Source organism: Terrapene carolina, unplaced genomic scaffold (assembly GCF_002925995.2).
Source record: "Terrapene carolina triunguis isolate 2854851 unplaced genomic scaffold, T_m_triunguis-2.0 Scaffold68, whole genome shotgun sequence".
NCBI classification, from domain to species: domain Eukaryota; kingdom Metazoa; phylum Chordata; order Testudines; family Emydidae; genus Terrapene; species Terrapene triunguis.
In genome coordinates, this window is record NW_020664419.1 from 8,817,374 (window position 1) to 8,843,287 (window position 25,914).

The following is a 25,914-nucleotide window of genomic DNA, read 5'->3' on the forward strand; positions in this document are numbered from 1 at the left end:
TTAAACAGAAGGAGTTGGTACCATGTCTAGGTTGATACATATGGTCAGTTGTGTATATATACACCTCTACCCCGATATAACGCGATCCGATATAACACGAATTCGGATATAACGCAGTAAAGCAGTGCTCCGGGGGGGCGGAGCTGCGCACTCCAGCGGATCAAAGCAAGTTCGATATAACGTGGTTTCACCTATAACTCGGTAAGATTTTTTGGCTCCTGAGGACAGCGTTATATAGGGGTAGAGGTGTAGTTGTTTCTGCTATTGGCTGAGCTAGCAAAGCTATGTTATAAACTTACTAAGTAGAAGCTTATGTCTGTTGGAGCTGAAAGGCATATATTTTATTCCCCATGCTGCATATATGTGGGTAACGATATGAATTAGGTGTTTGTGTATAGTATGTATGCATCCATAAATCATTACAAATTGTTCTGAGAGAATGTGCGGGCACAGTTAACTGGAAGAGTTAAGATAGATAGGTTTCTCTGATTTTATTAATTGATTTGAACATAGCTTTTTTTTGAAGTTTGATGCAGCAAATGCACAAAGGTTGCAGGAATATTGTTACTTGACTGCACAATTTAGAAAACAGTCACTCCAAAAACATTACATTAACATAAAGTTACTCTGTAGTTTGACTTGACAAAACTACAAGGCATTCAGAGTTCAATCTGAAATCATGGCCTTAAATCAATCGGTTTTGACTAGACACATAAGCAGGGCTGGCTAAGCAACTGATGGCCTGGGGCAATTAAACATCCAGTAACTGCATGGGTGACTGTAATTTGGTAGGGGCAGACATTTACAGGTTTGTCTTGGGCAGTAGAACTCCTAGAGCCAATTTATGAAGCTGTAAATCCCCATAATAAAGGATCGTATTTGCTCCAATATGTACAGCAAGTTGAATAGTTAAAGTCCAATTGACAGAGATTATTGGGATTTTCCTTTTCTCTTCAGCTGCTCCTATAATAATAATGTATATCCAAGCCTTGCATTGCATATGCTAAATTTGGATTCAGTGATGAAACAAGAGAACATCTATTACAGCAACTGGTTACAGTGGTTTGCATGATATTACATAGCCAGAGATTTAGCAAATAGATCAGGTGTTGGCAGAGCCCAGCTTCTGGCACTGAAGAAATGAATTATTTGGGAATAATTACATTTTTGAACTTTGAACTATTTGCGGGCCCAGTAAAAGGGATTCCCTCATCTATTGTCTTTCTAAAGCGCTAACATGGCTGCAAATATTTTCTGCAAACCATGAAGGCATCTGTGAAAAATATCTTTGCATTTATTGTTCATTGCTTATTACTTGCTTATTATTAGACATTTGCAAGGAAAACATAATATTGTAATCAACTGGCTCACTCAGAGCATTGCATGCCTGGAGTTAAAATTGCAATCAAAATAGTTAATATCATAGTTTGTGTATGTGCCATTGACTACTGGATGGAGTCAGAACCGCTCAGCTGTTTGTCATAAGCCATAATCTGTTAACAGAATGAGTAAGGGTCAATGATTTGGGGGCTGAAGAGATGAGAGTTCTCTCCCTACTGCGTTGCTGTGAAGTTCCAACTGCCCTTGATATGCAGAAGATGGTGACAACATAAGAAGGGCCATACTGGGTCAGACCATTGGTCCATCTAGCCCAGTATCCTGTCTTCCAACAGTGGCCAATGCCAGGTGCCCCAGAGGGAATGAACAGAACAGGTGATCCATCCCCTATCGCCCATTCCCAGCTTCTGGCAAGCTTGCAATTCTATGTAAATACCAGTTTGTTATACAAGCACCAGGGCAGCATGAATGGAGTTGCAAAGCAGAGAGGGGCATTATAAGTCTTGTATTACTCGTGTACAATATGATTGCATTCACTGGATTGAAAGCCCTGCAGTGCGCTGTTGTGTTAACGAGCTGTGGTGTCAAATTTTTTCAGCAGTCGCTTTTATGGATACATATGGAACTTAATTTAATTAGAATAATGAAACATAGTGGTTTATAGGAGTTCTGCTAAGGAGAGCACAGGGTGTTACACCAAGAGATGGTGATGATTTGCAAAGAAGCATTCTTCTCTCTGAGTCAGTTTTAAACAACTGCTCCAGGGAAGTGCTTATGGGACAATAAGCTACTGGAGGGGCCATCTTTTCCATGACACATTGTCCTGATCAAGTGTGGTTATTAAAAACCCAAAGGCACTTTTCTATTTTATTGGGCAAGTGGCGGTGTCCCTTGGTGTCCTGGCCAAAATCCAATTTGGGTAATTACATTCTGCATCTATAAACTCCCCCACCCCTCACAGTTTCAATTGGATATGATATTGTTCTTTACTTTCTGGCTTAAACTGCTGTGTGGTAGTGCTGTGTGGTGTTATGCCGCTGTTGCATGTCACCCGAGGATGAAGACGTTCCTGCATATGGCAAGTTTGTAAAGCACCTTGTAATCCTTCCAGGTAAAAGGGCTTCTAAACCTACGATAATACTGTAATTTATATGTTCAGCACATCAGCTTTAACACTATAAGGATTTGAGGGCAGGGATTGGGTGCGTGCCCAGAACCCAACCCAATTGGTCCCCAATCCCAGTTGGGGCCTACGGGCACTAAATATTTACTACTATGAAACTAAAGTGCCTTTGTATTAAGATGCATTTAATAGTTCGTTCACTTGCAGCCTATTTTTTCCTTCTACATTTCCCAGCCTTTCTACATTTATAGGGCATTATTACTGTTAAGCGGGTGGGAGGGGGGCCTTAATCATTTGTTTACAGTTAAGCCCATGTTTTGTAGCACTGGATCATAGAAGGAAAGGCAAATCTGGACAAAACATTAAAATAATTGGAGTCGGGTGAGGCTTGGGATGGGGAGAGGAGCTAACCAAAATAATACTGTCAGAAAGGTTCACATCAGGCCAAGAAACGGGCCTGAATCGAAGCTATTTTGGTCACTACCACTGACTGTTGAACAATTGGCTTGTTGTGAATGGAAATGAGTCTGGCCTGGTATCTTAAGATCCAGACCCAAACACTGTGGTTCCAGGGCCCATCTCTAATTAGTAATAAATTCACTCCCAGTAGATTTGCTGGGATTAAAAACAAGAGTGGGGTACTGCTAGTAAATGTAAGTAATAGCAAAACAATCTATCGCTCCTCAAAGAGTGGCCCTGTCAGCTTCCTGAAATGATGGAACAATAGGTAGGTTATTAGAAGGAAAATTGGCACAAATTGAGAGAAAGGATGCTCTGGCAGCAACCATAAGCAGTCAGCCACTCACTGGCTTAATCTCTGCCCTCAGGCTGCTCTCCACAATATAGATGACACCTTGTCAGTGATTAGGATAACGTGCTGGGTCACCCGTGAGTCCAGTGGACTAAATTGGCCATAGAGGGAGACTTACTGCAGCGCAGAGGCAGCTGGTCGCATAACCTAAATTTTCTTTTCGATATATCATCATCTGGGTACTGACAGTAATTGTCATGGGATTCTGCTCTCATTAGTGTCCCCTAGACTCAGCTCCCTTTTGTGCTCACACTTTCAAGAAATAGTAGAGGCCTTAAGGTTTCCAGTGTATTGGTTTGTTTCCTCTTGGAAATAAAGTTTCGTGTGTGGTTTCTCTTTTTTTCCTTGTTATTTCCTGAGTAAGGGGGAGAGGGGAGAGAGCCACTTCCACTGAGTTCCGGTGTATCAGCAAAGCCAAGTGACAAAACGGCTCCTTCTCATTGATGACTAACAAGTCTCAGCCTAATACAAAATATTTTCTAGGCAAGAGAAAGTTAAGGGCATAGGGGGTTTTCCTCCTTTAGTTGGGGTTTCCTTTTTTAGTTTTTTGGGGGGCTGCTTGGAGATTATGCCATTCATCTCATCATCTTCACCATATCCTACTCAAAAGGACATTACTTATTTCCCCAAACAGACAATGTGATAGCTGAATCTTAATGCAGGTGTTTGTAGGATTGTGATTCTCAGCGTATGCTCGGAGTAGACCGTAGGAATTGGATTAATGAAAAACAGTTCTTCCTCTCCCTATTTTTTTCCAGTTGATTTATCTTTATGAATAGTCCTAATGCGTTAGCCTCCTACGGTGATGGGCACAATTGTAAAACCCTAAAATAGATTGTGGGCCCAAGGAATGTGTTAGCCTCAACTCTCATTGAACTCAGTGGCAAGGGAGAGAGCTCCAAACCTACAAGGAGGCATTCAGCAGCTTCAAAGAGTAGCCCAAATATGCCCACAGAAACGCATTCTATTTATGTGGCTATAATTTGCCTACCCCCTTTTTCTATTGGTGTCAGTATACTTTTACGCCCAACACCACTGTTCCAAATAGGAAAATATTATAAACCCATTGAACAGTTGCGCCAGTTTACGTGGACAAGGACAAATTTTGTTCTTCCTTCACCCACCTGCTGTCAATAGGCTTGCACAGGTGTTGAAAAGGGTAGAAATTGTCACAGAAAGGTTTGAGTCACTTGCCCAAGATAATGCAGTGAGTCAGTGGCAAACCAAGAATAAAAACCCAAGAGTTTTAAATTCCATCATTCAGTTATTCGTTTAGGTCCTGATTCAGCAAAGCACTTCAGCAAGGGCTGAAATTTAAACACAAAATCAGTAAAGCACTTAAGAACATGCTTAATTTAATCCCCCTTAAATTCCATTAAAGTTAAGCAAGTGCTTAGCTGCTTTGTTGAATTGGGATGGATTTAATCATATACTAAGGGCTTTGCTGAATCAGGCCCATAATGATGACAGGGATTCATTGGAATGGACACTGATTTTGTTTGTTTGTGTTGATGTGTTTTCTAAAGGTCAGTTTCACTTGTTTCATTAGTTAGAAACAGAGTGGTGCCATCACATTGCCATTGTTTTTTCCTCCTACCCAGAACAAGTCTACCAATGTGTACACTTGTTATCCCACATCAAGTGCAATTTGTGGCATAATTTTGACCCTATACCTGTGTGTATATGTTGAATGTACAGACTGGAGGAGTAAAGGAGTAGAGAATAGAACTTTTAATAATGAATTATGTTTGTTAATGTTTCTAAAATATTGCACATTAACATAAATAAGGAAGAAATCAAAGTGCAAGTAATCTTGGCTTGCTTCCTAACCAAAATATATGAACCAGTATAAAGGCTATCAAAGCAAAGGTTACATTGCAGAATTTAACTAGTCAATGTTTCTAAAATGGTATGAAATACATAAGGGGGAGGTTTTCAAAGGCCCAAATGGCAATTAAGTGCCTGAATCTAAATGATGGGGAGTTTGGTGTCTAATAGCCATTAATGTCTTCGAAAATCTCCTCTGAATAGATCAGATGTTTTTTGGGGGTTTTTTTGTTTTTTTTTACTTTCAAAGGAAAGTCACTATGTAAGTGTGAAATATGGTTCCTCGGTTCTCAAGGCCAGAAGGGATCATTATGATCATTAGGTTTGACCCGCTGCATAATATTGGCCATAGAATTTCATTGAGCAATCCCTACATCTAACTCTGATAAGTAAAGTATTGAAGCCCCAAACTTACAAGCTGCTGTGCATGGGTGAACCTCTGCGTCACATAGGGTGACCAGCCAGCAAGTGTGAAAAATCGGGACGGGGTGTGGGGGTAATAGGAGCCTATATAAGAAAAAGATCCAAAAATTGGGACTGTCTCTATAAAATCGGGACATCTGGTCACCCTAGCATCACATGGAATCCCAGGGGAGTCAGTGAGCCTCTGCATGGGTGGGGAAGGCTGCTTGCATGGAGCAACTTGCAGGATTAGGGCCTTTGTTTTTCTGCTGCATTATTTCTCTCTCGTTCATTATGCTGAAATGGATGGGTGATGGTAATGATCCCACAAATATCTGAAGAGCCACATTAGAGTTCTTGTGATCAGTGAAAGAGCTTTGAAACTAAGAAGGGGTGTAAGACGGGCAAGAATATTTGTACATTAAAGACAATAGAAAGGGATGAGCAAAATCCTTTTGTCCTTTATTTAGGCCAAAATCCTACTAGAATCCATAGGAATTTTGCCGGAGAAGAGACTTGCAGGTTTTTCTCCTGTAGTAATTCAGGAAAGAGATGAGTCATTGAAGGTTAATAAGTGAGTGAGGTTTATTCTATTGCCCATTAAGCCACGTTAAAGACACTTGACAAAACTGATGATGGAACTTTTCATCATCAGTTTTGAAATGTGCTTTTCATGTAACTTTTTCTCCTCCCTTCAATATCTAGGAAAAGTTCAAAGGTTAATATGGGCATATTAATGTGTCCAGGTGCACTATGCTTCAGAGGAAGCGAACTACCAAAAACTGAATAATTTGTTTTAGCCCTAAGGCAGGGAAATTATGCCTTATGCCAGGGAAATTATGTGCATTCTCCAGCCCTTGAGTGATGTGGGTGTTCTCTTCTGGGCAGGTATCAGCTAGAGAACCTATGATCCAAAGCCAAGGTTTTCAAAAGTGACAGGGGATTCTAGGTACCTCAATTTTTAGCTGATCAACTTTTGACATGCCTTAAAGAGGCCTGAGTTTCAGAGGATGGGTGCTCAGCACTTTCTGAAAACCAGGCCGCTTTAAGGTGTGTCCAATTGGTCACCCAAAATCACTACTAGTTACTATAGGAAATCTTGGTCCAAGAAAAGAGTTTCGAAATGATTATTGTTAATTACCAGTGGTGACTTGAGTTTTATGCATTTTACCTTTATTCGGTACATAAAATAATTTGTTTTCCTAACATTCAGGAAAAGTTGTACTCTGTGATATGCAATTTTCCTACTCCAAGAAGTTCAAAATTATCAAGAAGAATAAAATATTTTTTTTTTCAAAATGCATAGTTGTTTCAAACGTAAATGCACATCTGGAAATTAGATCGGGTAGGGAATTTATGGGATGTGAACGATTTGAAACATGTAATGTTATTTACATGGCGCTAAACTTTTTGAAGCAGTATTTTCATTTTCTGAACAAAGCAGGCAATTCTGCAGCCGTCTTCCCCTTCTGAATTGTGCTCTTTGTTCCAGGGTGCACCCATTCCCTTTTTAAAAGTGTAGGCAACTAATCGGCAGCAACCAGCCGCATAGCTGGAGTGTTTTCCATTCTAGGCAATATTATCCTAATTTGATGCACACATGGATGCTTCACACAATCTGCAAATTCATCGCTGGCATCTTGCATTAGTCATCTGACAGATTGCCGAGCATTTCATATTCTTTTCATGTGACTTATTACAAAACACACACACACACACACACACACAAATCAGGCACAGCCTTATTTCTGCCAATAGCTGGTTTGGTGCTGTTTACAGCAGCCGTATATAGAAATCTCCACTTATTCATAATTATCCTTCACTTTACGATGCAAAAGTACTGGCTCGTGGCTTGTATTTTCCAGCTCTTTTCTGATATAACCGTATTAAGCAGCAGCCTGCAGTCTCAATGAAAAATGTAATGTCATTTTTGCATTGCTTTTGTTCGTAACATTTATACTGTTAATTAAGCCCAGTTTTTTCCCCATTGTGCCCTGTTGACATCTTTTTCTGCATCTATTATACATCAAAAATGCTCAGTCTCCTAACTATGCCTATTATTTTTATCTCTTTGTTCCACTTTTTAGTAACGGCACAGCTAACAAGATGAATGGAGCTTTGGATCACTCAGACCAACCAGACCCAGATGCCATTAAGATGTTTGTTGGACAAATCCCACGTTCATGGTCGGAAAAAGAGCTAAAAGAACTTTTTGAGCCTTATGGAGCTGTCTACCAGATTAATGTTCTCCGAGACAGGAGTCAGAACCCACCCCAAAGCAAAGGTACAGTAGTAGGATTGTGTTTGTTTACTTTCTGTTTCAAAACTCTCGTACATGCCTTCAGGATTTCCTAAGGGATGTCTGTTTTTGAAGCATACTGTATTGAGCCAGCCAGAGACCTAAGCGACGAGAATTTCTGAATACCTATAGATTACTGGCTACCTCCTCTTCGTAAATTGCAGTTTAAATATCTGTTATCTTGAAGAGACCATTCCGGCTGCGCAAAAAATAACAAAAGAGTGCAGCCCTAGTGTAAATTATTATTGCCGAAAGAAATGGAAACCTGAGCGGTCAGTTTCCTTGGATTAGCTCATGAAAAATATAATGTTCCACTTCCTTTCACTTACTCTCTCAGCACCACAGGTGGGAATAATTTGAGGGCTTTAGGAGGAGAGAGCGCAGTGCTGGGCTCTTACTACATCACCTCTCTGGAGGCAATAAAAGAAGTCCTGCCTCATTTCCAGATTTCTGATTTCTCTCCTGTGGTCACATTAGGGACTGACTCAGTTGCGGTTACTTATCCAAAAGATAGCTTGCCTTTGTCTTCATTTTTGATGTACATGTAATATATTTATCCTTACCTCTATATTTCTCTGAGTATGTATATAGGTATCTATAGATAGATATGTATATGCATGCATATGTGTATATATATATATAAAACATAAAATGTAAATATTTTGTGTATCTATCTGTGTGTCACAGAATACTTTTCTTCAGATAAAATCCCCTTTGTTGTTTAATATTTTTGGCATTTTCTGATCTTCTCCAGAATGTGTGTGCTAAATTTTTAGCAGTGTTACCAATAACGAGTGTTAGCCTTCAGGCATTGGATCCCTCCAGATGTGCACCCATGCCTGTTCCTGGCAATACTGGATATTTTTATCCTTCGTTTCTTCTGACCACACCTTTAAAACACACATTCTGGGGAGAACCTCAGAAAGGGATTTTGTAGGCCAGCAGTTGATTAACGGTGCTGAGCAACAGTGTAAAGATTCCCCTTCAGCTGGAGGTGATCACTATCCTCTGAGTCAGGATCCAAAATTTTGGATGTTCCCATGTCTTGTAGCAAGCTCACTTGTCTGTGCTGGGTCAGAATGTTCTCTTCTCTCCTGCGGCTATGGTACTGATAGGTGTAACAGGGTCCGCTCTCTTTGACCTTTTTCCTTGCTGCTCCCCATCCCTGATAACTCATCAGGACAACTTAATCTGTCCTTGTATATTTTCTATAGTACCACTGGTGCTTTTGCGGATACCCTACATAGATTACATCTGCTCACCAGGCATCAGGTAGGCATATAGGAAGAGTTCGTAGCATACAATTTATGCGACTAATAAAATTCAAGTTCTAGCATTGAAACTGCAGCTTTGATTGGTGCCCATAAAACTGAAGGCATTTTCTTCTTGCAGCATTGGTGCCGTTCTCCCACCCAGGGCCGGCTCTGGCTTTTTTGCTGCCCCAGGCAAAAAAGCCTCCGGCCGTCCCCCCCCCTGCGGGGGGGCGGAGGGCGGCCGGAGCCCCGGGGGGAGGGCGGCGAGCCCCGGCGGGGGCTCCGCTCTCCCCCCGCAGCCAGGGGGAGGACGCTGGGGGGGAGGGCGGTGAGCCCCGGCGGGGGCTCCGCTCTCCCCCTGCGGCCGGGGGGAGGGCGCCCGCGGGGAGGGCGGTCGGAGCCCTGGGAGGAGGGCGGCGAGCCACGGCGGGGGCTCGGCTCTCCCCCCCGGCGGCCAGAGAGCAGGGGGCAGGTCAGCGAGCCCGGCTGTGGCCTCGCTCTCCCCGGCGGCCGGAGCGCCCTGCCGCCCCCCTCCAGGTGCCGCCCCAAGCACAAGCTTGGTGGGCTGGTGCCTGGAGCCGGCCCTGCTCCCACCCTTGGCTTTACATATTCTCTAAGCAAACAGAAGATGATGTATCTTAGTGCATAGACCCCTACTATGGTAGCAGAGTTTTCTCACTATGTATCTTTTTCTCTAATGCTGGATAGAAGACAGTATTAAGAGGTCAGGCAACTGGATTTACTGCAGCCCATGCTGCTATGGATGAGCAAACTCCTGCTTAGTGTAAACCACCAAAATGCTGAACTTTGAGGCTGGCTTTATTTAAAGAGCTGATTCCTGACTCTCAGAAAAGCTTCCCCACTAAGCAGCAAATGAAGTGAGGATGGCATTGTAGTGAGACTGAAGAAGCCCATTTCTCTGACGTTTCCCATTGTTCAATACCTGTCTGTCAGGCAAGTTGAGGGTATGAATAGGCTTCATAGACTAATTGTCAAGAGTTTATTAGTCCCCTCCCAACCAATTTCTTCTCTAGAATGCTGGTCTTTCTTTTGGCTGTTGTTCTCAGCCAGGGGAGCAGGAGAATTATGTGCCACTACATTTTTTTTTTAAATATTGAGTGAGTTTAGTCCCAGAAAAAGCCAGACAAACCTGCAGACTTAAATTCTGGTGATACAGCAGCAAGCTGCCCCACCAGTGAGCTCTTCCTGTAGAAACTCTGGGATATGGAAATATGGCCCCAAGCCCATTCAATCCTTGCTCTGCTGGGACTGCCAGCGAGGGTGCTGTAGACACCTCTTCAGCTTCTGGTTGGGCACCTCTCCTCTAGGAACAAGACCTCAATTTTCTTAACCCAGTTATACAACAGTTTCTGTTTGCCTGAGTGAAGATTAGAAAATACGCGTTATAACCAGAAAAAAATCTCTCTTTACTGAAGGCTGTTTCTAATATTGTCAGTGTCAACAACCCACGACAAACACTTTGCCACATTTTAGAAGCAGGGACAGAGTTTATTGTTTATTCTGAGAGGTTTCTGAGGGGTTTATTCTGAGGGGTACATGAAATCAATGCCTACTCAACCACTCAAACCAATTCTTATTTGAGATAGATGGGTTGGAATAAGGATTGCTGGCTACCCAGAATCTCTTGGGATTCCCTAGAATTTTATGGGATAACATGTCTTGTAAGTTTAGCTTGTGATGGCAATAGAACAACTCCCTGTTTTGCATTGCAAGGTCATGGCTTTGTGTCATATACAGCAGCATCATGACATGGCAAGATCTTCTTTACTTTCTTCAGCATGCGAATTGCAAAAGTGCAAATGCTGGTTGGCATTAGTACCTCTTTTTAAACACTCTGAATCTAAATGTTGAATAGTGTTTGGTTTTAGAAAGCCTTCACTCCCTCTAGACTAGGGCCCTGTATTTCTGTTAGCTTGGCCAAAGAGATTTCTCTGGTTTGGGCATAGGATCTCTCTGAGCTGTTTGTCAGGCTGCAATCTGAGCCTTTTACAACTCTGTCAAAAATAATCAAAGGCTGATTCTTTCTCCTCTGCTGTCATTAAGACGGCCTTCTGTACCCTCTAACCATGAATGTCCTAGTTCACTCATCTCCTAGCTTTTTGTTCCGCTTGCAAATTCTACATAGCTGAAGTTGGAGGAGACAGGTAGAAAGACAGCACTTTACACACTTTAGAGAAGTACCTATTTCTCTTTTAGAGTACATGTTGTGCTCTCATTACATGAGATGTAGAAGCTACATCTTAACCACTTGTGGCCATTAAAGATCCCATGGGACTTTTTAAAAGAGCAAGGGTTGTCTAAATTCCACCAACCTAAATTTCTCTCATATCTTCAGTTGGATTTAAATTATGTTCAGCCCTACTCTCTGTCCTCAACCTCTTGTGAAGCATTGTTAATCAGCTGATGTCTCTGTCCCAGGGGTAGCTCCGCTGTAGTGCTTGGGATCATGATGTTCTCTCTTTAGGTGCCAATCTGATGGAGCATTTGAAGAGTTTGCACCTCTCCATATTATTCTGGGGGCTTGAAGAGTTCATAACATTTGACTACATGACCCTTTTTTTCCTCCTGTAGCTTATACTCACCTATGTGTTGCTTTCCACCACAAGAGAAATTCAGAGAGTAAAAATATAAAATATTCTATGGAGAGTTAATAAGATTGAGTTAAACTTTTGAACTTATCATATGCAAGTGGGTTCAAAATTTAGGCAGAACAAACGTATCTGTTCCCTGATGAAGTATTTGCACTTCATGTACTTTATATTTGATGGAAAGATGCCCTACTTCTTATCATTTTTATTAATGAGCATTTTTATAACACTACAAATGGACACAACCCTTTACAAATCAAAGTAAGGTGTGGTGAAGATTTCCCTTCTTCCTCTCCTCTTCCAAGATCTCATTTATGCCATTACCTTGCAGCTCGAGAATAGAGACAAGCTGGACAGAACTACATTTTTCCTCTGGAATATGATGGGTGGGGGGACGGGCTCTGAATTTACTTAGAACTCTCTAGGTTATATCCACCTTTACTGAGGAGAGGAATATTCTGGAAAGCAGAGAGGCTGCCTTGTAGTGAGTAAGGTGCTCTAGTAAAAGGCTGGTGCTATGTATTATCCTACTTCACATGGTAGTTTGAGTCTACTGGCAGGCAGTAGGTTTTGATAACACAAGAGTGCAGGTGTGGGGAGATGGATGAGTAAAGCATGCCGTGTACAAAAACTATTTGTCATTCTTTGTTATCTAAGAGCTAAATTATTGCCAATGTGATGCAGATGCATGAGTCTGAGAGGGATAGAGAACAAAGGGGCCATCCCTTCTCCCTCCTTCCCCAGTGCACCCATTAGCTATCAATCTGCGCTCTGGCAGAGCAAAAGAGGAGCCCAGGCCGCATGGCCCAAAGGGGGCATGCACAAGGGGGTGCGCAGATATGTCACCATGCTCCTCCCATAAATACACCTCTACGGTGTGCTGCTCAGACACGGAGAAGCTAAGCAAGCAGTCTACGCCTAACAGGTGTCATTGGCTGCCAATAAGAATGCTCCACTCCAGTGCCCCTGAAGGTGGTGTGATTGCACCTGGCTTCTGCAAGCATGCGAACTCCTGAGGAGCCTGTGTAGTGGTGCACCTGATCCCCTCTCCAGCACTGTAGCATCTTGATTTGGCCATAAGTATCCTGTTCCCTATCCATAACTCCCCTGTAGTCTAATACCACATGCTCTGTCTATGGAATAGCTTTTAGCTATCAGCTCTAATGTGTTCTGCTAATGCTAGATAGAGCTATCTGTAGTACCCTTGAGCTAATAAATGCCACAGATTGTAAGTTCTACAAACTTAAATGATGCCGTGTGTGCGTGTGTGCATGCTTTGTAGACCTCATTGAGAGTTAAATAAACTCCAGGGTTCAGACTTTGTTTATAGTACTGTAACTTATTCTATGTAGCATTGTATAAGAAATTGTAGTGATCACCATTTAAAAGTTAACATTTTATACCTATAGGAAACAACTATTCTACACAGTGTGGTATTGGTGTTTTTTTAAAGGCAAACACTTCTATTTCATAATATATTAAATGCCAATTTATAATGCTATAAAAAGATATCTTGTTTTTAGACACAAGTAGAAGGGGGCAGAGTTAAGGTTGCATTTTCAACCGCGACACTGGCATTTCTGACTCTTGGATACTCAGTTTCTAAACCTTAAAGAGCATTCACTCCAGACTTATGCATGGGATATACACAACAGTATAAAATATAGTATAGATGTGAGCTGATTTCAAAAAAGGTAATTCTTATTTGACAAATCTGCTGGAGTTTTCAAAGAGGTTTCTCAGCAAGTGGACAGGTGTGAAATTGTGTATATAATCTACTTAGATTTCCCAGGGGCAGTTCACACAGTGTCACACAGGAGATTAATACACAAAGTTGCTAGCAAAGTAGAGAAGGGGCCGTTTTCAAATGGAGAAAGCAACCGGTTATGTGATCGAGGGCAGATTTGAACAGGGAAAGGTTATGGGTCAGGGAGAAAGGGGATGAAGATTGGAGAACCACAGGGATTGGTATTGGAGATCAATATTTTTTTCACTCTGTATGTAAATGACTTTGAAGAAAGTACCACTAACGTTATCCAAGTTCTTGGATAATACAAAATGGATTGGATGGGGGAAGAACCAGCAAATAACGTGGAGAAAGGGAGCAGATACGAAGGAGTCTGGCTGGATAAAATGACCCAAGCGTAACCAGAATAAATTTGAGATTTGAGTCATAGTATATGTTAAACTAATACATTCTGATTAAAGAGCAGGAGAAGGATTTTAAGGAGTCATAAAAGCTAGAGCCATGAAAGGACTAGCATGATGCATTGTATGACTGTGGTCAAAGAGGCATTGAGCAAGCAAAGCACAGAACACAATTTAAAAGGAAATACTGTAACACTTAAAAAGGGATTTTTTTTAAAAGATCATGTTTTAACTACTGTTCCTAATATTTAGAACCATTCTATAGAAAATCATGAAGGGCAGTAGTCCAAAGGAGAGTAGCATGAATCATAACATGTCTGGAAGGGTTAAGATATGGTGAAAGGTCTACAAGGGTTAACTTGAAAGGGGCTTGGAGGGTTGACTAACAAGAAGGTGGAGAAGAGAAAAATTCAGGACTGTACTTGGCTTTTGGGACATTAAAAGTTATAGGGGAATCTGATGGAAGTTTTGCAATGTGCTGAAGTGCATAGTGAGGGTAGAAATAGATATGCTCTTTCCATTAATATTAAACCCTGGGATGATACAGCATAGACTTGGGGATTTTTAAGAGCAGGTTGGACAAACACCTGTCAGGAATGGTCTAGATAATACTTAGTCCTGCCTTGAGTGCAGGGGACTGGACTAGATGACCTCTCGAGGTCCCTTCCAGTCCTATGATTCTATGATTCTAAGACAGAGAAACAGTAGGCAAAAAAAGAGTGTTTAAACCAAACTCTGCCCCTTTCCCTCCATGCAGAGAGTAGGATGTTCTTCCACCAGGGGAATCAGTGAATATTCCTCAAGAAAGTTATTCCTTCCACCAGTATTTCAGAGTGCTGCTTCTGATACACAGAGCAGCACGTAACGTGAGCACTGCTCCCAGGTAAGGTAAGGTTTCCTCACTCAAGCAGCTAACAGGATAGAATGGCAAGTCCTTTGTGGGCCCATCTGACACTTGGTGAGCTGCATTCGGCTTGATGAATGTCTGAGCCTTCTTGTGACCCATAATATTTTTGCATTGGTTGGAGGTGCAGGGGCAGATGAGGCTAATTTCCCATCACATACGTGACTGTGAACTTGTCTGCATGAATCTGCCTCATCGTAAAATCCAGTCATGGTTTATTGCAAAAGAAGGAACCGCATCAGAACCAACACAAAGCCCACTGACAGTTGGAGACAACGTCATTGGTGAGCACAGCTCACAAAGATGTTGTAAAATGAGAGTTATTTAAAATGACCTGTAAAGGGGAATGGTGGGCAAAAGAGGACTTTTCCTTTTTTTGCTGCTGCTTGGTGTGTGGAGGAGGCCTGGAAAGATGTTTTCTTCTTGTTTTTAGAAATTAGAAATTTAGCTCTTGTTCTCCTTGTATCTCTGGATGTGTGGAGAAGCAACACTTTAATAACCTTTTCATTCTGTGTTTGTACAGCTCCTAGCACAATGGAGTCCTGGTCCAGGACTTGGGCTCCTAGGTGCTACCATAACACAAAAGAAGAATACATCTCAAGAGAGGGAAAGAACAGCTTGTTTGCACAAGCTTGTCTTACACTATTTTAGTACTGATTTAACTATATTGATTGAAAACTTTCCCGGAATCTCCCAAAATAGGCTATACTGATAAAAGCACCTTTACCTGCATCCACACTAAAGGATTGCACCCGTTTAACTGTATCGGTTTCTAACACAGCATGGTTAAATTGGTAGAAAAACTGTGTGTTGACCAGCCCTTAGAAGAGAAGGGATTTTTAGTCAAGGTAACCAGGTCAGCCACCTCCGGAGCACCTCCTCAAAGCCTGGGGTGGCTCTGCAGAGTAACCTGCTTCAGATTCCCCGGCCCACAGGACACCTTCAGCACTCCACACCACAGACCAAGATAGTCAAAACAAGGTTTCCCTAGTGGAGTCCGATGTATTAAGTCCTGCCAACAGCATGGTATAAATGGAATTCAAAACAAAACAAAAAGTCTTCAGCCCAGTCTCAGGCTGCCACAACCCATCCTCCCTGCGGGTCTGTCTTCCTGCTCGCCCAGCAGTGACTCCCAGGACTTCTTGCCAGGAGTTTAGCCTTCTCATCCTGGAGAGGACCCAAGACCCTCTCTGCCTTCTTCATAGGCCTCCTCCCCAGGCTTTGCACAGGCCTCTTTTTTTATATACCCTAGGCCTGATTGAGTTCCATGACTCACTGGTCACATGACCTTCTCCATTTTCATCACTTGGGAAGGTGAACTGATCTTGTCACAAGTGGGGATGAAGTTCATCTCTCCTTGAAGGGGTCAGCCAACCTGTGACAGTCAGACTGTTTGCAACTTTGATTTTTGTTAACAACTATTTAATTCTAACCTCTAAGAAACACTTGGGAGAAAGGAAGGTTATGTTAAGGGATCACTGTCCCTGCCTTTTCAATTCAAGGATGAGATAGATCCCAATCTATATCTGAGACCTCCAGTAAGCCAAGGAAAAGTAGGGAAAGTCAGACTTAGCACTCCGAATATTTCTGAGGAGAAAAAAAATCAGAAATTCAGTATTTTATTTATTATAAAGAAAAGAAAATGGGCACAAAGCCTCTTTTAAAAATTCTTTGCAGATTACCTTTCAAATCAATTGCAGGGTAATGGGGGAGAAGAGTTAAAATGTTAAAACGATCATTTCTCCCAACTGAGATTGCTCTGGGGAGAAAAAAGCATATTGCACTGATATTGATCAAGAAAACTGAGTAGATAAATAGTATCCTCTTTGAAGTTAGAACAGATCTTGTCAAGTAATTAAGACCCAACATTTATTTGTGGAGTATTTTGTAATATCTTTACAAAATCAAATATGATTAGAAATGTTTTCATAAATGTAAAAGGATAACTCTGTGAACATATATATTTAATATATGCATTGCCCTGCACTGTTGGAAACACACAGAAGAGTTAACATCATCATATAGGGCACGAGACTAGAAATATGAAATTGTATATAAACAAGAATGAAAATAACCAGTCTAGTTTCATTTTCCAAGCTGAATAAAATGCAAAAATATCCATAAAGGCAAGTCGTCAGGGCCTGATGATATTCATCCTAGGATATGTAAGGAAGTGGATGAAACAATCTTGGAACCATTAGCAATTATTTTCGAGAACTCATGGAGCATGGGTGAGGTTCCAGAGGACTGGAAAAGGGAAAACATTGTTCCCATTTTTAAAGATGGGTACTAAGAGGACCCGGGGAATTTTAGACCAGTCAGCCTAACCTTCTTACCTGGAAAGGTACAGGAATAAATTATTAAAGAATCAATTTGTGAGCACCTCAATGATGATAGAGTTATAAGATATAGCCAGCATGGATTTGTCAAGAACCAATCATGCCAAACCAACCTAATTCCCTTCTTTGACAGCATTACTGGCTGAGTAGACAAGTCTACATATCTTGATGTTTAGTAATACTTTTGACACAGTCCCACATAACATTCTCATCAGCCAACCAGGGAAATGTGGTCTAGATAAAATTACTATAAGGTGGGTGCACAACTGGTTGAAAGACTGTACCTAAAGAGTAGTAATCAGTGGTTTGCAGTCAAACTGGGAGAACATATCAAATATGGTCCCATAGAGGTTAGTCCTGGGTCCACTTCTATTCAATATTTTCATTAATGACTTGGATAATGGAGTGGAGAGTATGCTTATAAAATTTGCAGATGACACCAAGCTGGGAGGGGTTGCAAGCATGTTGGAGAACAGGATTAGAATTCAAAATGACTTGACAGATTGGAGAATTGGTCTGAATGCAACAAGATAAAATTCAATAAAGATAAGTGCAAAATACTTCATTTAGGAAGGAAAAAATCAAATGCACAGCTACAAAATGGGGAATAACTGGCTAGGTGGTAGTACTGCTGAAAAGAATCTGGGGGTTATAGTGGATCACAGATTGCATATGAGTCAACAGTGTGATACACTTACAAAAAAAGGCTAATATAATTCTGGGATGTATTAACAAGAGTGTTGTATGCAAGACACAGGAGGTAATTGTCCTGCTCTACTCAGCACTGAATGGAGCCTCAACTGGAGTATTGTCCAGTTCTGGGCACCACACTTTAGGAAAGATGTGGACAACTTGGAGAGAGTCCAGAGGAGAGCAACAAAAATGATTTAAAAAAAAAAGTTTTTAAAAACCTGACCTATGAGAAAAGGTTAAAAAAGGCTGGGCATGTTTAGTCTTGAGAAGAGAAGGCTGAGGCTGATAAGTCTTCAAATATGTTACGGGCTGGTTTAAAGAGGATGGAGATCAATTGTTCTCCATGTCCATTGAAGGTAGGACAAGAAGTAATGGTCTTAATCTGCAGCAAGGGAGATTTAGATTAGCTTTTAGGAAGAACTTTCTAACTATAAAGGTAATTATTCTCTGGAATGGGCTTCCAAGGGAGGTTGTAGAATCCCCATTATTGGAGGTTTTTAAGAACAAGTTGCACAAGCACCTGTCAGGGATGCTCTAGGTTTACTTGGTACTCTCTCAGCGCAGGGAGCTGGACTTGGTCACATCTCGAGATCCCTGCCAGCCCTACATTTCTATGATTCTGTAATTTGTGACAAGCGTAATAAGTCCCTGATGATGCAAGCACTTGCTTATCTGAGTTAGTCAATGGAAATAAGGGACGTAAGACATAATGTAATACTGTGAATAAAACTTAGATGTTCAAGCATGGGACCTACATTTTTAAATGTATTTCAACTGTAATAATCTAAGGTATTGTTAGCAACACAGATTTAAAAATCTCTCATTTTTATCTCTAACACGGAGAGTCATTCACTCATAACATCATAATAGCAAAATTTGTGAAGGATGTGGAGACCAGATTGTCATCTTTACACAGTCTGGCTGGGCATTGGGCTCTGGGGAAGAAAATATTGAGAAATGTTCAGCGGACAAAAAAAAGAAGTGTGTTATAGAATAATAGTGAGCCTGTACTTCAGACTGTATGGAGCCTCTATATCTATAATGTCTAAGCCTTTGTACCATAAGAATGACATTCACAACACTAGGACCTCCATCGACCCCCAAACCCCTACCTACCAACTAATCAAGAACCATCCACTTATTTCACAGAGGCCAGCAAATAACTTCCCATGGTCTGCCTTTCGACAACAAGCTGGTTGGGCTGACTTCAAAGCAGCGACCTATAGGGGTATGGCTGCTTATCTCATACTAATTCTGAGTCACCCCGCTCAGAGAATGAGGCATTTTAAAGAATCTAGGTCTTTCTAATCTCTTATAAAAACACTTTGAGAAAAGCTGGTGCCTACATTAATGCTGAATGTTTCCAGCAGATCTTTTGGGGTTTTCACTGTGCCTAATTACTGTCTAATCTATGCCCATGAGCACACAGTTTTAAGTTGGACATGGCAGACTCTCACTCTGCAGATGCATAAATTCATTATTATTTGGAAAGAGAGAGAAACTCCATTCTCTACTACACTGTGGTTTTAATTTAAAATACACTCCGAAATAGTGGTTATCACACACTCCTTTAGAAGAATAAAATGAACTGCTGAGGGAGATGCTTATATATAATAAGCCATGTCTCTTATTTGCCTAACTGAATTTGGGTGAATTTATATTTCAAAGAATAATTGAACAGTTTTAGTAGATCAAGATGTTAGGCTTCCAATTTCACATTCAGGGAGCTGCCCAATGAGTGAACTGTATGGTAGTGTATGGTTGATTCATGTAATGTATAATATGAGTAGATTTGGAAGGATTAGATTTTTATCGGTAAATGTTAGTAACCATCAATTTCATCGTATACACACAAACGAATGAAAATATATTTCCATGGATGATAATCGAAATTTACAGAGAGGCAAAGTAAGAAAAATGCTACTTGACAACTTAGTAGAGTTTGATTTAAGGCTATTTACTTTGTATGTTTTGACATGTGTTTTAACGGTTATAAAGCTTTAACTTTCTGAATCTCAACATCTACTGTCATTAAATAATTATTTTTGCCCCTTCCATAATTTCCTGCAACTGAAAATTTAAATTGATAAAAATAGAAAATACAGTAAAATCTGAGTTATGAGCACCAGAGTTATGAACTGACCAGTCAACCACACACCTCATTTAGAACCAGAAGTACACAATCAGGCAGCAGCAGAGACCAAAAAAATAAAATAAAAAGCAAATACAGTACGATACTGTGTTAACGTAAACTACTAAAAAAAAAAAGGGAAAGCAGCATTATGCATAATAAAGTTTCAAAGATGTATTAAGTCAATGTTCACTTGTAATTTTGAAAGAACAACCATAACGTTTTGTTCAGTTATAAACGTTTCAGAGTTACGAACAACCTCCATACCCAAGGTGTTTGTAACGCAGAGGTTCTACTGTAATGCTTAGAAATAAATATTGATTTTATCCTCAAAATTAAAAAAAAGAAAAATCCAATTCTGCCAAGCCTAAATATGAAGATTCTTTGTGCTTTAATAATAATGACTTTAGCACTTTTAGCATAAATAATCATCATAATAATACTTAGCGGTGTTATCCATAGATCTCATAATGCTTCACAAAGGTATGTATCATTATCTCCATTTTACAGACAGGCAAAGTGAGGCATGGGGAGGTGGACGGACTTCCCCAAGGTTACACAGTGATTGAGAACAGAAAAAGAACCCCTGTCTTTCCTGATCCATTGCCTTATCACCTGGGTTACACTGCCTCCCTCACTTACATCCCTGGCTCTCAAAGGACTTGACTTGAACAAATACTTATTAATACTAACACCACCTATGTTAGTTTCCCCATCTATTTAATGGGACTGATGGGGAATTAGAGTGTTATTTTCATGGCATATACACAGAGAAGTTAAATAAAAACTTAGAATTAAAAACCCAAAAACAGAGAGAGAAAAAAGCAGGCTGCTCCCTAAAACTCAGAGGCACAACTCAGCCCTCCGTACTTTAGGCTGGCTCTCTGCAGAACTGTCTTTAAACATACACTGCCCTACAGAGCACCGTAGCCTGCAAGCAGGACCAGGAAACTCTTCAAAACTTAAGTGTGATAGCTTGTAATTTTAGCACGATTTCAATACACCACACAGAGAGGCTGTTTTATGCCGTGGATTAGAAAGCAAGTGTGTAGTAGACCTAGGGGCTCTGACTCCCATTTCCCTGCTCTTACCATTTTCATCTCCATTTCATGCCATCAGTTTTAAACCAGAGCTTTCCTTTTGTGTTTGCAGATCATGGGATATAAAACTATTGTTGTTTTAAAATGCACTATGTTAACCTGAGCAATTCCACTAGGGTTTTAGCTTCTATAGAGAAGAGTGTTTTGTTGTCTCTGGTTCAATTAGATTTTTCTCAGTGTCAATTTTAATTCACTTCATCCGAACATGTGAGGAACTCTCTGTGGGAGGAGAACTTTTACTTCTGCTCTATTCCATTCTTTTGTTTAACAGTTTAAAATGCTTAGCGGCGCCGCATTCTCCCTTGATGTCAGCTAGTGCATTCAATAGGAATGGTAATAAATCGCTTGGGTGTTCTTTAATAATGTGCTGGGTGATTTGGTTTGTTTAGGAGGAGAGAGGTGGGGAAAGAGTCATATTCTCCATCCCTTTTACTTATGACTACCTGGAACAATCTTGCAATGGCCTGGATGACCTAATAAGTCTTCTCCAGTGCTCACTTCATCTCCATAATACTTGTTTCTCACGATTACCCGCAAAGGTCTCACATCATGGCAAACCTCCACCTGGCCACAGAGCGCTAGGCAGCACTTCCTTCAGTACCCACCAGCACCACTGAGCACAAGACAGAGGTGAAGTTGCCTGAAAGATTGTTCTTCCCTTGTAGGGTATGTCTACACTGCACACTAAGCCAGGGCTCTGACTCCGGTTTAAGCCCAAGCCTCCGTTCCATCCACACACAAATCAGTCTGACTTGGGTCAGCATGCACTCTGGACCTGGGTTCTAGGACCCTACTAGGGAGGTGGGGCAGAGCCCAGTTCCTGCTATGACTCATGTCCAAGCCCTGTTATTTTGAGTGTGGACGCAGCTCAAGAGACAGACCCGAGTCAGCAGGGTGATCTGGCCAAATTCTGTTTTTAGAAACTATATTTTGCCTACCTGAATATCCTCTGTCGTTTCACTCGGCTACAATCTTTTTCTTCACTCCCTGTCCTAAATTGTTGTTAAGCATTGCTGCGTGGTGCTAACATGGTTGCCTGTGCTTCATTGCTTGTTAGTTTGCAGTTTGGGATCTTCTGAGTTGAAAGGTGCTGTATAAAAGTAGGAAATTATTATAAGTTTGATGCTGCAATCTAAATAAAAGTAGTTTAAAAAAAATCTTACAACCAAAGGTCAGCATAACTTTCAGGTTTGCATGTGCGCAGTGCAAGTAACCTTCAGAAATTTCATCATGACAAGATAAGTGCAGTAATTATGTTTAAATGAGTGCAGGAGAAAATTTCTCTGTAAACTGCATTAGCTGGAGAGACTTTGGTCCAAGAGGATTTAATTGAATTAATGTTACTTACTTTTAAATGCTCCACCCAGTGTTTTACCAGTTCTCCTCACCACTCTGAACAATAACAATATTTAGCTCCTAAAAACCCAGTTCATCAACGCACTGAAGCACATACATAGTCCCAATGACGTCAGCAAATGTTGAAACCTAAGCCCGTTTTTAAATGCTTTGCTGAACTGGGGCCATATTGCACTTTTTTCACCTGTGGTTCTCAAAACCTCTTCAACTCAACTGTACTGCCAGCAGTGTTGTACGGCAGCAAAACATGGGCACTGACGAAGATAGAGGAGCAACAACTCTCTATCACAGAGAAGGCGATGGAAAGAAGAATTCTGGGGATTTCAATACGCGACCGCTTCCCCAATGAAGTGATCAGACAGCAGAGTGAAGTGCAGGACGTCGTTGTTGAAAGCAGGTACAGCAAAATGTGATGGGCTGGGACTACCGCTGTCGCCGAGTGGTACCTGTGGTAACTGAAATGACCACTCGGCCAATCTCGAAAGAGATGGGAAGATTTTATTGTGAAAAGGTATGGCCGCACATGGAGAAGGAAGGCCAGGATAAGAGAAGAATGGAAGACGTGTTGTGATCTGCACGCTCTATATGAGGGCTGAAGGACCGATGGATCAAGGCTCTCAAAGTACTTTACAAAGGAGAGTAAATCTTCTTTTGGCAGCATGGGCAGTAAAGGAACTGATTTAGGACCTGATCAAACTGCCAGTGTATGCAATGGGAGTTTTCCTGATTTCATGGACAGTTGGGTCAGACATGCCACAGTTTGTAGTCCACAATCTGTAATTCCCACCACTGCTACTGATGCACACTGGACCTTGGGCTACATAAGCCGGGGGTGCCGGAACAGGCAGGGTGGTGGGGGAAGGGGCCATGACCCTCCCACTTTTTGAAAGAGGATGGGCCTGATCTGTCCACTTTTTGCCCAAGGCCCCGGCCAGGCCAGAAGCAGAGTCAGCCTGGGGAGCCGCGGATCCTCCACCTACCTGGGGGCGATGGACCCGAAAGCAGCCCCCGTCCCGTGTCCCTGCCTCCCGGCCCCCACCACCCAGGGCAGGTGGAGGGTGGCAGCTCTTACCAGGGCCCAGCTCCAGCTCTTCAGCCCCGCCAGAGTCGGGTCAGTGTAAGAGCTATGTGGATCACTGTGGGGAGCCACGGACGCTCCACCTGCCCTGAGCGGCGGTCCAAGGGCGGGAACATGGGCCGGGGCTGCTCTCTGGGGGGCCCTCCACCCTGGGCAGGTGGAGGGACCTAGTCTCCCTGGCCCGGCTCCAGCTTGACCAGGGGGCAGGACCTCGGGGAGGAAGAGGAGAGGCAGGGCCACAGAGTGGGCAGGGCCTCGTGCCCCTCGCCACTTCTAGGCAGAATCCGTCACCCCTGGCATAAGCCTAATATGAACAATATCTAATAGGATTAACATAGAGATTCCCATGGATATCTAAAAGCTCTTAACAGAGGTCAGCAACTAGTACTCTTTTTCATGAAATTATCACTGCATGATTCCAAAATCCTGGGTTCAGATAGGTAGGCACAAAAGTGCAATCTGGCATGATATTCATGGAAGCAAAAATACTGGTAAGTAATGTTACCATGTCCCCATTATATAAATGGGAATGCTGAGATGCACAGGGGTTAAAATGTCTTTCTCAAGGATATGCAGCAAGTCAATGGCAAAGCGACCTACAGAACCCAGTTCTCCTGACTTCCAGTCCGCTTCTCTAACCACTAGGTAAAGACCATGATTTAATTCCCTTCCAAATATTTTCCCCAAGAAAATTAATGTGCCAAATAAACCCTTGAAGAGTAGATTTGTTTTAGAGGAGTAGTTTGATACCGTTTAATTTTTCTTTTGTATGTTTTGTTGTATCATTTTAAAAAACATGTTTTAAAAACAATTGTGTGTTGCATTTACTGGACCAAATGCCAAAAGGGTGATTGGTGAGGAGGACAATGTTTTAAATGAAGGCTTTTTCTTCAAATACAAACTGATCTTTTATGGAAATTGAAAAACAGTGGAATAGTTTCTAAAGCGACTTTCTTCATTGCTGGCTGAATCAAATGGCAAAAGCTGCTATTAACCTACGCATCTAACATTTCAACTAACCATGTTTCACTCCTGATTTCACCCACCCTTGCTTATGCATGCTGTTGGCGTTCTGTTTCAGTCAATAAGGCACGCTATTCAAAGAGCTACAGTATGCTCTTTGTTAAAAAATATATATTGAGTAATTGCAAAAGTCAAATGTTTATGGGGAAGAATTGTGTTCTTTTAAAAAAAAGGGGGGGTATCTGTTTTTTAACGCGATTAATGCTAAAAGATATATAAAGTCTCTGTTTATAAAAGAGATGCCAGTATGTAATGCAGAAGTATAATATTCCATATTACAAAGAGATATAGTGCAATATACAAGCCACCAAAATAGGATCAGATGCATTTGCTACATATCAGAAATACCTTCATTAAAAATTTACTATAGTGATAACCAAAAACACTGTAGTAACGTTATGGTAAGAAGTAACATTTGAGGTTATTGCTTTGTAAGAGTGTAGAGATTTTTTTATAAAGGTAAACATAACCTACAAGTGTATCAACACCTGGTATAACTTTGGGTGGAGTAAATTAAGGTAGCATATGGTATGAGCGATTCCATTTTTTTCCCCTAATTTTCATCACTTTGATGTTTTAAGGTGGAGATTTCAAAGGCACAAAGGTGCCCAACTCTCATGGACTTTCATTAACTTTATGGCTTTGAAAATCTCCCCTGAAATACAGATTACTCTGTCCCATCTTTTTTCTGCACAGATGGAATTTATAATATTTTACACGTTGCACCCATTAGAAATTATATATAGACAGCATCACACAAATGCAACCACCTCTGCTGGGTTTTGTTAAATGCCCAGGTGCCACCCAGTACTGAGGATAAAAACAAGATCTCTGTCCAGAAGCGCTTAGAGTCTTGGGATCAGACAGTTATTTATTATTTGTGTGCTAGAAGTGCACAGATGAAATCAGATTGTGAAATGTGCTGTAGAAACACATAGTTAGAGATGGCCCCTTTAAGAACCTACCAAGTAAGTAGGAGTCCCGAAGAGGTGAAGTGACTTGCTCAAGATCACACAGGAAGTACATGGGCAGGGTGCAGAATGGAACCAACATCCTCAGCAATCTCATCCAGTGCCCGAAGCACAAAAATATCCTACGTCCCTTGTTCCTGTCCAGAGCCCAGCTGAGGCAAGGGTCTGCCCACACCAATTCAATTGCAGGGTCAGTTTTAGACAAGATGCAAAATGAAAGCATGATGATCACTGAAGAAGGAATAAGGGAAAGGAAAACATCTCCTGTCCATGTACTTTAACTTTGCCATTCTGCAGTGTTTCTCCTAGAATTACCTAACTGCTTATGGGGAAAGGAGGTGACATCCCAAGTTCAGATGGCCAACTCAAGTATTAGAGCAAGGCTCGGTGGGGGGGCGGGGGGGAAGTCTGCACAACCCAGTGTTAAAGGTTCCATGACCCAAATATGGGATGCACTAGTTATGGAAACTTTGAGACACTGGAAATGACAAAAAGAGGGAGACTGTCTG

The 25,914-nt window shown here is 41.5% G+C and overlaps 1 protein-coding gene across 7 annotated transcripts in view; it reads left to right on the top strand.

The window, feature by feature from the left end:
• The window catches only part of CELF2 (CUGBP Elav-like family member 2), a 430,978-nt gene that overhangs the window by 281,733 nt on the left and 123,331 nt on the right, over window positions 1–25,914 (top strand). For all 7 annotated transcript variants that reach the window (XM_026648627.1, XM_026648625.1, XM_026648629.1 and 4 more), the window contains one exon: window positions 7,589–7,785. In XM_026648627.1, coding sequence (XP_026504412.1) covers window positions 7,589–7,785 — 197 coding nt within the window. The remainder of the gene's footprint in view (window positions 1–7,588; window positions 7,786–25,914) is intronic.